At 42.8% G+C, this 15,378-nt stretch overlaps 1 protein-coding gene across 1 annotated transcript in view; it reads right to left on the bottom strand.

Moving 5' to 3' along the window:
* The window catches only part of lmbr1 (limb development membrane protein 1), a 30,735-nt gene that overhangs the window by 10,567 nt on the left and 4,790 nt on the right, over positions 1-15,378 (bottom strand). The window contains exons 4-12 of the mRNA XM_084034255.1: positions 14,390-14,529; positions 13,188-13,291; positions 6,475-6,601; positions 6,110-6,178; positions 5,954-6,018; positions 5,628-5,700; positions 2,378-2,467; positions 1,253-1,329; positions 693-770 (exon numbers count right to left, since the gene is read on the bottom strand). Of these exons, the coding sequence (XP_083890381.1) occupies positions 693-770; positions 1,253-1,329; positions 2,378-2,467; positions 5,628-5,700; positions 5,954-6,018; positions 6,110-6,178; positions 6,475-6,601; positions 13,188-13,291; positions 14,390-14,529 (823 nt within the window). The remainder of the gene's footprint in view (positions 1-692; positions 771-1,252; positions 1,330-2,377; positions 2,468-5,627; positions 5,701-5,953; positions 6,019-6,109; positions 6,179-6,474; positions 6,602-13,187; positions 13,292-14,389; positions 14,530-15,378) is intronic.

A 15,378-nucleotide genomic window follows, 5' to 3' on the forward strand; every position in this document is an offset into this window, starting at 1 on the left:
TCGAGCTTCATGACAAGTGTAATTTGGGGGATTTTCTGTGACGTGTCATGCCAAAGAAAACATCTCTGCTCAATAAAATAATTGGAATGTCGAGGGCAGCTCTGTAAGTTGCCCGCGAGACGCGAAAATGAAATGAGGGAGAAATAGGATACATTATGTTGCCTCCTCTCAGACAAGAATGCAACCGCAAACGCACACACACACACACACACACACACACGAGCACACGCCTCTCTGTCACTGCAGATGAGATGAGATAAGGAGAGCTTAAAACACATTGCATGTTAGGCGGAGATGAGAATCTCTGAGAGCCATTCCACACTCGGTTAGTCTGCCTCACAGTAATAGCCCTTCACCTGGCCCTGTCTGCCTTTGCTGGAGGGAAGAAAAGCAGCTTATTCACTGTGGGCTTGAGACACGTAGCCAGCTCATTGAATCTGCACACTGCTGTGAAATGACTTTCAATGAGCTCCCAAAACAAAAACCAGAAGCTCAAGGTTCAAGCCTGATTAACATCTGGTCGTGCCTTTTCTTCCAGCAAGCATCTGAGCATATCCGGAATTTGATTTATGTCTCCGCCAGGAACATGGCAGGTCTGATAGGCAAGCTCTTCTGCAGTTTACATTCTGGGTGTGTGTGTGTGTGTGTGTGGGGAGTAAAAATGTACTTAGGTTAGGTTACAGTAGGCTTACCGTGGATCCCTTGGGCATGGCAGTCTCATCCACGAGAAGGTAGAGGATATTAAATGCCACCATAAGAACTGAGATTGTCTGCGGACAGAGAGGAGGATAAAGATTTGTTTACACATAGTAGAATTATGAAAACATCGGTCAAATCCACACAGTATCCGGCGTCATGATGTAATTGAATAGTGTTGGCCACGCTGATCCGTAAGCATGGTAATGCATAATAACCATCTTGTGATTGTAAAACGCTCCGACATTAAGCTTCTCAAAACCGGAACAATGCAGGAGTTGTTTGATGCACGTGCCGTGCCTCTCACGCGCTCGTTCTGCTCCATCTAACAACATCAGACGGCATAAATAGTATTCCCACACTGTAATCTATTGGAAATCACAGTTGTTGCAAGTGACTATTCAGCGTCGTCTTAAAACAGCCATTAAATAAAAGGAGTTTCCACACCCAGACTCGGTGGTGGTGTTAAGAGGATGGGGTTCGAGGCTACCAGCCAAGCTGTATACGCCATGAGTAAACAGTTTGGGCTTAATGATAGGTCAGCCCCGGCACTCACCGTTCCTGCGAGCAGGATCAGCATCACTATGGGATACAACAAGTTCTTCTCCCAACCTGATGCTTTCTTTCTTCTCTCTGATGGGAGATGAGAGTGTGGGCCCAAAGAAATGTGAGGTTATTAGTCCGAAGAAATATATGAACAACCAACTAATTTAACATTTAATTGCAAAATTCAGAGATACAAACCACTTTTCACCACTGGTTAATTAATGTTCATTAAAGAATAACCACAAGCCTTCTGGTGTTATTTACAGGGTATGTACACTAGTTCGGTAAAACATACCGTCAGTGACTCACTTCTCATCGCAGCCTGCAGGTAATATATGCTTCATAACCTTCAAAAAGCATGCTCTGCCTCTTTAATTAGCCACATTCATTGCCTTAATTAGTGTAAACAATAATAAACCCCGGATAAAAAGAAATGCAACAAAATTAATTCTGTGATTTATACTTTGGTCACAATGTGTGTGTGTGTGTGTGTGGGCAACCACTGCGCCTCATTCTTCAAAGCCAGATGAAATATTGCAAGTTCATATCTTCCATCTTCCTCTTATTTCAACAGCTCATCAGTTATGTTTGCACTGACACTGCTGACAGCTTGTAGACCACATGCACTACATCTTCTATTATGGACATCCACAGGACCCTACAATGTGTATCTGACTGCCCTCTAGTCCTTGCCATATTGACTTTCTTTCTCTATTTCCAACCTTGTTAGTCCTCCTTATTCTCAAAGTGCACCCACCCTGCCTGCCCGAGAAGTTTGCCAAGTGCACTTTATATGCACCATCCTTCTAAATTAATGACATCACTAAAAGGCTTGCTACAATATAAAGTTTGCATCTTGTCCAATATCCTAAGTGCCTTTGTGCTCTCCTCCCCCCCCCCCCCCCCACCCTGCTCCCCAAAAGGCTCAGGCCTCATTTATAATATCCTAAAATGGATGGAAAATTATCAGGCAGTTCTGGTCCAAGTCCAAATTAAGAAATTAAGGCAGACGGGAGAAAGCGGTTGCCTGTCAGCAATATGTAAAAAGCTAACTTCTTGGCATACATTTCCATGGCAATTCAAGGACTTAAGAGAAAATATATCAGTCCCGCTGTCACGCAGTACAAATACTTACCCAATTTCTTCCTCTGATTTCTAATATTGTCCAGTTCTTTGTTGAGCTGGTGAGTAAAGCTTCCTCGGGTGTAAATGTGAGAGGATGATCCTGTCAAATACAGAATGAATCAAGATCAATTATTTTTTGTCAATCAACTGTTAAAGTTTTAACAGATGCATGTTAAGTATAATGTCAGACCATTAAAAAAACTATTGATTCAGTTGGAAAACCATATTTTGAGGCATTTCTCACACAACGAATACAAGTCAGAAAAAATGAAAACAATGTTCTGATTAAGAGGATATTAACTTCTCAATGTATTCGGCGTTTGACTTATCTTTATTAAGAAATCCTATCAAAACCAAGTAACCGTGCTCGGAACAAAACAATGCGATCTCAAACAAGTAAAAATAATCTCTTGTGTCAGGAGCTGTCTAGCACATGCCGCGACTGGTTGAGTGGGCTGGAGAAGACAGCAAGGGATTCTCCAGGAAAACCACAAGGCCGGCTCATTTAAGGCTAATTTATCTATTTTACTCTGTTTTCCTTCCAGCTTGACGCAATAGAACAGAGGCCCCTGGGAGCCAAAGTGGAAGAGTATCCATTTGCATCCCCTGGGGTGATTGGCAGATCAAGACCAATTAGTTCACTGTTACACCGTTACTAGCGTGCAATAAAAATACCAACTTTCATCTTTGTTACAGGAGTGAAGGACCAATCACTTTGATCAAACCTTTTTTTTTTCCCCTTCAGTTATTATGACACGCCCTGTCTGGATGGGTTTGAGTAGGCAAAAGACTTTTAGATAGACGGGGAGAGAGGGTTAACAGTCTTGTCTGTGCCCTCGCAGATACCTGTCCCCGGGATCTAAGCAGGGGAAAGTTTGAACCCTCCGAGCGAATGCAGTCACAACACAACAGGAAATGTCACGGACAGTTCAGCAGCGCCTTTTTCTCCAGAAACGCACCGAACACTGCCTTGGGGAAGCCAAATCTGCTCAGTCGTAAGGGAACTAATCTATCAACTTTGTGCAGAGCATATCCAAACATGGCCGTACACGTCATGCATAACAGATACATCACTGATCAAATTAATAATAGGCTCTCATTAGCCCTCAAAACAGCTATATAACTTCAGACAAAGAACAATATCAACACTTCAGGGCTACGGAGGAAAAGGGTGAGAATTTTAACTGCAGTATCTCCAATGACATCACTCTAAACTGGAGTTAAATATATCCTTCACCTTCTGCTGGCAGCATCAAGCATGAGACTGAGTTACAGCGAGGCAGAGATGCTGAGTGAGGCTTCTGGCAGCCAGGAAGGCCCGGAGTAATTCAACATATCCTCTCCAACCTTCACCACAGTCAAAAAATTACGTCATCCACACATATGCTAAACACCATGCTGAGACAACAGAGGCACTAGCAAGGTCATTGTGCCGCATAGCATCTGGACAGGCGCTCGGTTGCTCTGCTATCAGCAGATCGGGGTCTTGCGAGGGCAGTGCATACAAGTGTGCATGTCACAGTGCCTGTACTGCAGTATATCCATGTACTCCGCTTACTAGACTGCACTTTTAAAATACCTTCTAAGTGAATACACAAGCAAAATCACAAACGCAATGTGTATTTGATGGGATACAATTTGCAGGCATTAGAAGCACTTTAGCATATCCAACCTGAATACTTTAACACAAATTGATTCAAACATAAACTGCCCCTTTGCATTTCCTTTTCAGTCACGACTTCATTATCAATACATTTCAAAGCAATAAAGAAAGATTGCAACATTAAGTAAAATGGAAAAAAATAGAAAATAATTTCTCGTAAGTAAACTGCTAGCAGTTTATCAGATCGTTCTAGGAGCATGCCTCTTAGCATTATGCATATTAGGTTCATCATGCCCTTGACAAGAAAAACAGACACACATTCTTTCTTTCTTCTGATCTGCAGGACTTCAATATCAACAATATCATTAGAAATGGGCAATTGCGTGTGTAGGAAAACAAAGGCCTAGACGCGCAAATAAACAGCGCTTCATCAACTGACGTGGAGCAACAGTCCACATCTGCAAACACAAACTGGGTCAGGGGATAATCTGTTGGAAGAGCTGGATGCAGAGCAGACACAGGTGAAGCAAGAAGACAACATTGCTCGCCTCTGGAGTGTGTCCCGTGAACTGTTCCTGAACTGCCGACTACTCGGCGCTCGCGGCAGATCAAAGGGACACCACTTTAGCCGTCAGTTCCACCCTATGTGTGAGCACGAACTTTGGGCGTGTGCGTGAACGGTACTGCATGTGCACGGAAACGTCCACGTCAACATTCCTCTTCGCCTCGAATTCCCACCTTTTTTATACAGACGGTATTTGCGGCTTGGCCTCGGTGCACGCATAAAGATGTTGACCACAGTTTTTTTTTTTTTGCCCCACAGAGACTTGTAAAAGATCAAACAGTGCTGGGGATGATAAGGAACACATTACAAATATTCTATCAGTTAGTTCAAAGCGGGGCGGCGCGGAACGAACCCGAGGGAACCATACGCATTGGTGGCAGTCTATGGAGGTGGCCGGTGTGGCGTTCGTAAACATGCGCTATCGGGGAGCGATCTCCCTTACCTCCCTGGTTTGAAAGGACGCTCATCCTCTTCATTTTACTCGCATCTGTACACTTGGTTGCGTGCTTGAGTTAATATTAAAGTAGGTTTTGGAACTTGGCCCAAATGCTTCCTGCTTTTTGAGATTACTCAACGTCAAACAAGGAATTTGGGAACACAAGGGGGGCTGGACATGAAAAGGAAATGCAGGCTAAAAAAAATAATCTTCACCATCCTTAAACTCTTTAAACTTTCCCTTTGTACCAGAGTCTCACCAAAAACGTTCCTGTAACGTCCACAGGAAATTCTTGCAACATATGTAATTGACATGCTATTGCAAAGGCATCCATTCTCGGCCTAAACGAGGTGATCATTTCAGCAGAGTCTTAAATTAATCCCTAAAAACTTCCTGAACATAAAACATAGTCCTTGCCATGTGGCTGCTTTACCCTTCAGCAGAAAGTTATGAGCGTAAGACAGCGGCGGGGAAAGGCCGCTGCAATGTGTGTGTTGATTTTTTTGTCAGTGTCTGTGAACGTCTGCCTCTGTGTGTGTGTGTGGCTGAATTTTCAATGCTAATTGATTCCAGTGTGGCGCGCTCCATCACACCCAATAGGGCAGTCAACCCCTCCCCTCCCCTATAATGTGCCAACACGTCTCCCACAGACATACCGTTTAATCTCCTCTGAAGGGCTTCCTCCTGCAAATGGATGCAGTAAATCTGCTCATCCAGGTCCTCCAGGATCTGAAGGGAGGGAGCAGAGGAGGAAGAGATGAAATGGGTTATAATTAGGCCCAAAGTGGGACTGGAGAGATGGCAGATGGGAGGATGAGTTGGTGATGTATTTGTAGTCCTCTGTCGCACATGTAAGTGGTCCACGGAGACGGACAGTAGCTTCAAGTTGGAGCGTCAAGTTCAACACTTTAAGTCTTTCACAGAAAACTGCCGGTATTATATTTGTATTGATCAAATACAACCACACATATTGATTACTTACTGTTGGCTTCACTAGTAACTGGCCCATGATGGTGAACATGGTGGACAATCCCACAGGAGTGCACACTACACATGAGAAAATAGTAGGATCAGTGTGATTGTTTAACCAACAATTGCATTTTATTTAGAGTGGATAAGAAGAAATTAAACTGCTTACTTAGTAAAAGTAGTCCTCCCATCAGAGATATACAGGAGTAAAGGTATGGAAGGTAAAATTCCCAAAGATCTATGGAAAAATACATTAATTTAATCAGAATATAGAATGAAAGACTGGACGAACATTTTGGGAAATACACAAGAAATAGTCCCAGCACACAAGACCGCAATTTATTCATTTTTAGTCATTATGATGTGTGGAGGGATTAAACATAATTTGCCAATTCCACTCTTGATGCTAAGCTAAGATAATAAACTTGTGGCTTGAGTTTCATAGTTAATGCAAAGACATGAGGTATTAATTCTCACTCTGCCAGAAGAGAAAAAAAGCCTAAATTGTTGAGCTATTTCTTACAAATGACGTACCGTAGAGCGACTCCATACTGGCTGCATCATTGTCAATGAGCGCTGACGCCACCCACACGATGCCCAAGATGAGCAAAGCCAGCAGGAAGAGCATCACAAAGGTCTCTAGAATACGCGCCCTAATGCCCTGACAGAAAAAGTGCACGGGAGGAAGAAAAAAAAGAATCCAATTAGATATGGCTAATACGATTTTATCTGTAATCACAATAAACAAGGATCCGATATCAACATACATCAAAAAACACATTCATCAAACTGATGTTTATTGCACTGAGCTGGGAGGTGGTATTGCCTACAACACATATAATAAGAAAACAAGATTCATTTTACGAGACATCTCCCTCCTCCCTCCATCCTGCCTCGCTCATATTAAACACCGTCACTTCCATTCACCGCGCGCAAACATGAAATAAACGCTCCCACAGATTCCTGTGTAAAACGGCTCTTTTATACACACATATTGCGGTCTATAAAGTGGGTCTAACGGGGGCTGGTGGTGGCGGAGGTGAAATTAAAAAAGAGTAAGGGGGTGGGAGGTGCCGTGAGGAGTATGAAGCCTGGCTGGGTCAGCTACTGTCTGCGATCAAGAGCAGGCCTCCCATCTGGGGCCGATTAGGAGCTCCCTTAGCACCGCGGTCGTGTCCCGGGCCGCGCAGACGTGAGGGTTTTGGGGTAATTTGGGTTTTCCGGGTCACAAACTGCTGAGTGGTTAATAAAGTCCTCCTCTACCTGTTCACACAGTTTCCATTTCCCCCCCTGCTGGAGAGCCGAGCTGTCTAGCACTGTGAGATAGATGGGCGTTCTCATACACATGTCGGGGTAGGCTACCAGGCCCGGGATAACAAGGGCTCTCTGCTTTTTCGGAGCGCTGCTTAAATTGGCCACATATGAGCAATTTGTTACCAGCTAACATAATGGCCGTGCTGCTGCTGTTCAGCATTTGCCAACAGGTACATGAAGGGGGTCTCTCTTTGAAAGTCCCCCCTGTTAATCAAGTCGCTTTATAGAATGGAAATGGTTTCAATTCCGCAGATTAAATCAGACAGCATCGTTTTTTTTTAATTTCCCCAACATAGGTCACAATTGTTATCCAAAAACCACCTGTCTTTTAGCATTCAATTACAATTCAGGTCACTGTTTAATCGCCGTTTCTCTCCTTTTTCAACCTAAATTATCGTCCCTTCTAACTCTCTCTTGAGCTCTTATCTTTTACCACCACGTTCCTCACAAAGGGCATTCATGTGTCCCAGACATATCTGGCAAATTAAATGTCTACTCATCATCACTGACCCATTCACTTCATGCTTGAGACGTGGGAGTGATGTAGGGAGTTAAGTTTATTCTCGGTCTCCATTCACTGTCATTGGTGAAAATCCCCCCCCCATAGCATCCTTTAGCTATTACCGAGCAATCACTCGCCTTGCGCCTCCTCTTACGTGGTATTCTGGAAAAAGCCTGTGAGTGAGTATAGAATTTTCTAGCACAACAGGGAGGGAAGTGGGCAGGGTCTGGAGTGCCCCAGTGTGGCCGAGGTGGACACTGCAGCCACTCGACAGGTAATGTTAGAGGGGGTACGTGGTCTTATAGAATCTTTAGTCAGCACCAAAAAGAAAACAGTCGCAACGTATTATGAAGAAATGTATATCATTAATAGATACATCTCCATAATAACATCTTAAGGGACCTATATATGCATGTTTTGTTATGCTATACACCAACAATAAATTCACCACTCAACACAGATCAATACATTAAGAATTATAGCCACAAATCGGACATAGAAGTTAAATTCTCCTGCTCTTTTGCACACATAAGCACACCCTTGAGTTCACTAGATGGATGCTGCTATCGAGCATCTCACAGCTCGGCTCAACTGGGCAGAGAGGAAAACACAAGAGGGAGAAAGAAAGACAGACATGGAGAGAGATATAGGGGGAGAACAACAGAGGGAGACTGGTGGAGGAGAGGAGTCGACGTCTGAGCGCATCTCATTCCCCGGAGGTAAGAGAGGTGAGAGAGGAATGCTTTCAGGGACTTCAGCCACGTCCCACACGCGCTCTCTTAAGGATGCATCAGGACGAGCAGATGCCGTAGGCAGGACGCGCGTCCGCTCAAGCGCACCAGTCCACCTTAACAAGCTGCCCATGCCATGCTGGAGGTGTATTCCCTTTAGATAGGTCTCTCAATCATTTATAAGACTCAAATCATTACCCATTCAGATCATTTAGGGCAAAGGCAATGCTTGTCACCTCCCTTACTATCATCCCTGGCTCCTGCCTCGCTGGTAGAACAATCCACTGTGACGGACGTGATTTGACTACGTAGAGGAAAGAGGACACTGAACTGTGAGCCCGGATTGGTTTCATTGATCCGTGCACATGCATGACGCTGCACACTGAAAGTTACGTCTATCCTATTCTTGAGAGGGGAAGATTAAGTCCTTTTGTTCCTCATCAAATGGCAAAGCAAGGGCAAATGTGTGCTCTGAAAAACTATGGTATAAAAATAGGAAAATGCAACTATGCTATCATCATTAATCAAAGATAAAACTGTCAATTGGTGAGGGAAAGGAGGGAGGAAAAAAAGAAAAAAGACCTGTGCCTTGGCATCCAGAGCGCCCGCTGAAAGTTTCTATTCTTGCCATTCTAAATGTGTAACTACCTCTAAATATAGCAGCTCTGAAATATTCAGCATCCCCTGATCCTCACACCGACATCGAGTGAGGGGCTGCTTAACTGCAGCTATGCTCAAACAAGACTGGAGAGACTTCCAAGAAATGCGTGTAGCGGCCGGAGAGAAAAAAGTAACCGCCTCATATGCAGCACCAAACAAAACATGCACGGATTCACGTGTGCACATAACGGGCAGACGCACATGACCAGCCAAGTAAATTAACCTCCAAATCTACCCAATTAGACAAAGCCGCAGAGGGCCTGGAAACACTTCATGAGCTGTTTCGCCGAGCTTGTGCCGCCGAAACGAAAAAAACGAAAGCACAATCTGCCTTTTGATGTAGTGCTTCGACCGACGAATCTAGCAGAGAGTTCACCTCTGGAAGCTGAATGTCACAGTGGAATGGTGGACAAGTGGAAGAGAGAGTGAGAGATGATACTTGGGAAGGTGCAGGGTTGTGTTGGGGGTGGAGGAGGGGGGGAACAGACAAAGGACGAGGGTTAGGTGGTGCAGGAGCTTCCGAGTTGCCGCCATCAATCCTTAGCAGGTCAGCAGGCGGTGGCAGAGATCATCCCGCAGACCATCCTTCTGCTCACTATGAGGGGGCGTGTGGAACAAGGGCCAAGAGTATAATAAGTGAGGGAGGGGGCAGGGTCTTTTTTTTTTTTTTTTTGCCCCCCAGCAAAACGACTGCCCTCTTTGCTAAAGACATGCCAGATGCCCAGGGACCTTATTAGTGTATCCTTCAACCAGTCGGCCACAGCGCAATGACCGTGTCAAAGACAGAAAGCAGAGGAGAGGGACACTCCCCTGTAAAGCTGCACAATGAACTTCTAAAGACGCTTAATAAGACTTCTTAATGACGACACGAGAGCATGGAAAGTGATCGGCATCACGTCGTATTGTCCGAACTGAGCAGTGGGATTTGGAAAAAACAAACAAATCAAAAAAACAGAAACAGAAAAACAACATTGTTGTCAAAGTTCAGTAATGTGTTTTTTTTTCTTCTTCTTTTTTTTAGATGTGAACCATTTCCCCGCTGGTTTCATGGCCGATTCACCAATGAGTCAGAAAACAGGCGGATTTAAATGAAGGAAGCAGCCTCAGTACTTTCTGATGTTGGCCAAGTTTTATTTGACATCCTACAGTGACGACAGCTTGTTCTGATTACCGAAAGGTGTCAGACTGATAAGTCTTCAAAGAATAAATGACTGTATCCTTTTTCTGGAAGCAAAAGTTTAGGACCAAATGCACCATAACACCATAATACTCTGCCCTTCTTAAATGTATGTGAATAAGTTGTAGTAATTCAGTCTACTTGGATGATCTTGCTTTAAAATCAGCCGCTAAAAGTCTGGAACAAAAATCAGTTGGGTTTCAGAACTGATCACTTAGGTTAGAAAAACTGAGTCACGAGAGGAAAGGGGGGGGAAAAAAATCCTGAGCAACTCGCTTGTTCTTTTTGAAATTCCCAGCTCGAACTAATATGTTGCCATGGAAACGAACATTGTAACAGCCAGCTTTAGGGAGACATTGTGACCTTAAAGGAAGGTATGTAAACACCACTTTATATTCTCGGACCGGCCCTGCCCCGAAAGAAGGCCTGGGAAAAATGTCTGCATGTGCAGGAGATTTGAAATAAATATCCAGGCCCCCATTGTGGAGCTCCAACAAAGAGGAGTATCTTAGTAACACCACGCGGGTTTGCTCGGCGAGACGTTTTCTCTCCCCCTCCCCTCCCCTCCCCTCCACAATAAACACACTTCTCATCATTGGCGGGTTAGGGCTTAGGATGAGATTGATGAGGAGTTTCTTTAACTACCAGATGAAACCTGTTGGCCCTTTGCTGGGTCAGTCAGGAGGTCAGACTCGTTCCAACTCGTTTCAGGATCAAACACATTTCAATACTGTGGGTAAGACCAAAAGACTATGCACTGCAGAGCATACTTTCCACAATTTAGATGCAAAAAAAAAGCCTAAAATATTAAATCCAACTGGTAATTGTGCATATTTGTTACAAAAAATGTTAGTTGAATACATGTTTTTATTATTATCTGAGCATTAGTGCTAAAAAATAACACTACACTACAAATAGACCAGGAAGTTGTCATTGTCATCTGTTTTTTATACCTTGATCTAATTGTTTTTGAGTAAATATAGCTTCAAGATATCGTACTCGCCATGTATAGTTATTAAGCCAACTTACGTTCCTTGATATAAATAGAAGTCTGAACAAAGGCTGGTGCTGATGTCTTCCCAGTCTTTGTCAGAACAAGCTGGTTGTCTCAATAAGGACGACAGTGATGGCTCTCATCATTATAATGCCATCTACTGGCGGTGCAGCAACAACTATTAGTGACAGAAATGCTTTAAAGCCTCAAAATCGCTCCCAAACAATACAGAGCACTCCACTTGGAATACTCCTTTATATGCAACATGCAATTGCACAAATAAACCATGCTATTAACCTTTCTAAAATCATCATCGGAACCAAAGGAACCCCTGAACCTTTAGTGGCCTCGGTGATGCAGCTCTTCGGCAAAGATTTGAGAACACGGCAGTAAAGCGGGAGACATTTTACAGCAGGATCATAACATCTGACATCAAAACCCTAAGTTGCTCTGATTCATCCACAATTTGGACAATTTGTTAAACTATTAATCTCTCAGGTGACAGAGCCTCTAAAGAGCTGAACAGTTAACAAAAAAAAAACCATCCACATTTCCATCTTTATTCTGGTGGCGTCTTTTAGTACATCGTCAAAAATAAACACAGCCACATGAAAAGGCTGACTTACAACGTTAGTAGTGAAATTCATCATTCACTTCATTTCCGCAGTCAAAAGAACCTCGCAGTGCCATAACATTAGCCCAGGAGGTTAAAACGGCACATAAAACCTTATGACAATGTGGTCTAATGCTGTTATTGGGGAAAGGGATAATATCACATTATAAAAACTCGGATCTGTGTTTTACATTCCCTTTTTCCTGTCGGCTGCATGATTGACTCTGCAGGCAGCTTTTACGGTAAAACAGGAGTGTCACCTCCTTCCACAGCACACACACTCACACACAATATATACCTGGAAGTGCAGCTCAACATTGAACAGTGCTTCCTCTAAGCAAATTTATGGAACATCAGTAGCAAGAAACAGTCTTGGTGAAATGAAAAAAGAACAAAAACGTGAAAGAGGCCCTCATCCTGCTTCCTACACATCGGGGCCTGCCCTCTACTGAAGAAATCCAACCGAAAAAACAAATTAGTGGGTGGAGGGAGAAAAGAACTGGCTATACACTACAGTACAGACTAATTTTTATGTGCTTTTGCCAGGAGGGACATAAACCAGAGGGGTTTCAAACTGTGACACAGGATAGAGGTGTATTAAAAGTAAATCTTTCCCCCTCCATTTTGCGAGGCTCTATTGTGCTGTCATGTTGCTGCGACTTTATGGACTTTTGGAACACGAGCCCCCAGCCTCTTTTTTTTGGGGGGGTAATCAATTAAATGAGGAAGTTCGCTGAGCCTTACAACTCGATTATTAGCCTGTCCTTTTGAAGTTTTATTTTAGGGGGCTGGGGAGGGGGTGACAAGGAATCAGGCTTTAAATCACCGGGGCCGATGCAGCAGTGTTGAAGCGTTTGCAGCCTATGGCCTTATTGGAAGGGTTTGTCAGGATGTGGCGCTGGGTGAAGTCCAGATTCAGACTTTCATGGTTAATGAACTTTCTGTGGCGGCTGTTACAGTGGCGTGAGTCAGGGAGAGGACAAGGACAAGGCACCTGCTGCTGCTGCTGCTGTGGCTTTGACTGTTTAAGAGAGAGCCCCTTGCATGGCTAGCAAAGCATATAAAATCACAAAACCTCACAAAAACGTCTGATTTATTTCACAGGATTTTTGTTCCAGACTTTGAAAGAGCTGCAAAGTGTCAAACTCATTTCCCATTTCTAATGTTTTTTTTTTGATTATAGTCGGTAACCTTGCGGGACACACAAAAGACAAAGATGCATATTAATTAAAAAACAAACAATTGAGGCAATTTACCTTTTTAGATCCCGCAAATCCCTCAGATTCCAAAAAGAAATAGGCAAAGGGCATCAGGACGAAGAGGCAAAGGTTGGAGAACAGTGACACCAGGTTCCACAGACCTTCAGAAACCAAACATATGACATAGAGTTTAGCAAGTATGATATATTATAAATCAGTAGTCAATCCTATTTTAAATGTTTGACTGATTATTTGTTTCCACAAATTGAATATTATTATGTAGTAGTTGTGAGGCAAAGTGCCAACACAGGTTTTTATTTGGCAAGTGTCTTTGTGTCACGTCTAAGTTGTGGACTCTAATGCCCCCTGGTGGCTGTTGCAGCTCCCAACAGCCTCACTGACAGAAATAGTGGTTAACACTGACATGTGATCAGATGTGGCACATGAAACAGAAACGACTTAAATCAAGGTGGATGCTTACTACATCTATCAACAGCTGCTGCTTGTGGTTACCCATTTATACACATTTAAGATTAACACAAACTTCAAATAATAAATAATAATCAGGAATTGTATTGGCATTTTTAGAAAGCAAAAATTCCTCATTATTTGGTACGTCCACCTTTTACCGTAATCAGAGCTTGCAGTCAGTCTAGTGTTAAAATCAAAACAGCATACTATTCATATCACAGTCTATTAATAGCCACAGTCAATATATTCTTTTAATCCAGTTTTTGTTTTAAGTCAAAATGAAGCTTGAAATTGCAACAATGCCTCAATTCTTCTTTTCTCAGGTAACTCCACTCTAATATGTCTTTAGTGTTGTAGCACAAACTGAAACTAAAGATAAATATATATATACGTATATATACTGTATAAGGAACATACCTTTGAATGAATGACGACAACTTAAGACACATTTTGTGAAACCTTATCAAACATGGATTGATTATGATATGTTGTTGTTTTTTAAATAAATAAGGTGAACTGAAGAGTTTTGGACACCACCATGTTGTATCATCACTGAACATAGCTGTCTCATTTAGATGACTCTCAAACATTTATGTGACTACACTGCGATTTGCACAGCAAATGTTAATAAACACATCCATTGATTCATATCTGTAAATAGTTAATTATGATTTACGTTATTCTGAATATGTTAGAAGATCATTATTTTTGTTAATCTAACGACAAATGAGCAGGAGAACTAGTTAGTTTAATGAAACACAAAGACACGTGATGTGAGCTCTACTGACCGTGGATGAGGGAGCCATTGAGCCACTGAATGTAATAGTTTTTGGGGAAGGAGAGGAGGATCTCGTTACTGATGATTGAGAAAGGGAGTAGGAAGACGGCACCACCCGACACTGCCAGGGTGAAGGTGCACAAGTATAATCTGCAAATGAAATCAAACACACCAACAGACAGACAGAAACACGCACGTGTTAGGACAGATAAAAAACTAACACATGCAGAATCACCACAAGTTAATAACGGATTTCTAGATTCGATTTTACAGGTTATATGATAAAAGAGTCACTCGGTTTATAATGTGACAAAAATCAACGAGCAAAAGCACATTTAATTAACTTATTTAGTGACAGTGGCCACTAAGTAGCAATGGATATAACTACCAGTGGGCTCATTGTCAATCTATACTTTCAATCATCTTTCTAGCCCATTTCACAGTTTAATCCAGCACTGTCCTAGTCCTAGGACAAAAGACGTGGACTATGTTTCTGCATCAATCCATTTCTAGAGATTCAGAAGCTGTAGGTCTCTGTATTGGACCCAGGGGAATGACCATCTGCTCAGGGGTCCTCCGTCGGGCAGCACAAAGTCCCCCCTTTACCATATCACTAAAAGACCTCATTAACTGAAATGCTTTCCATTATTTAGCTCGACCCTTAGGTACCATTTTGGTGAGCTGGACCTAAACATGCAGGATGTGTGCGGCTACAACGGACACCTCTGAGTGTGTTGCAACTCTAAACCGATATGTGATACCACCAACAGTTCCAGCTAATGACATGATCCTGTAGACATTCAGAGTTAGTGTTGGTCAGTAATAGGGCTGCAACTAATGGTTATTTTCATTATTGATTAATTGCTGATCATTTCTAGATTAATCAACACATTGTTTGGTCTATGTGTGAAAATGAAAACTGGCCGTCATAACTTCCTAAAGCCAGTGATGTTCACTCAAACCCCAAAGACATTCACCTCACTGCGATATAAAACACAG

The sequence above is a fragment of the Eutrigla gurnardus genome (genome assembly GCF_963514095.1).
Source record: "Eutrigla gurnardus genome assembly, chromosome: 18".
NCBI lineage: Eukaryota > Metazoa > Chordata > Actinopteri > Perciformes > Triglidae > Eutrigla > Eutrigla gurnardus.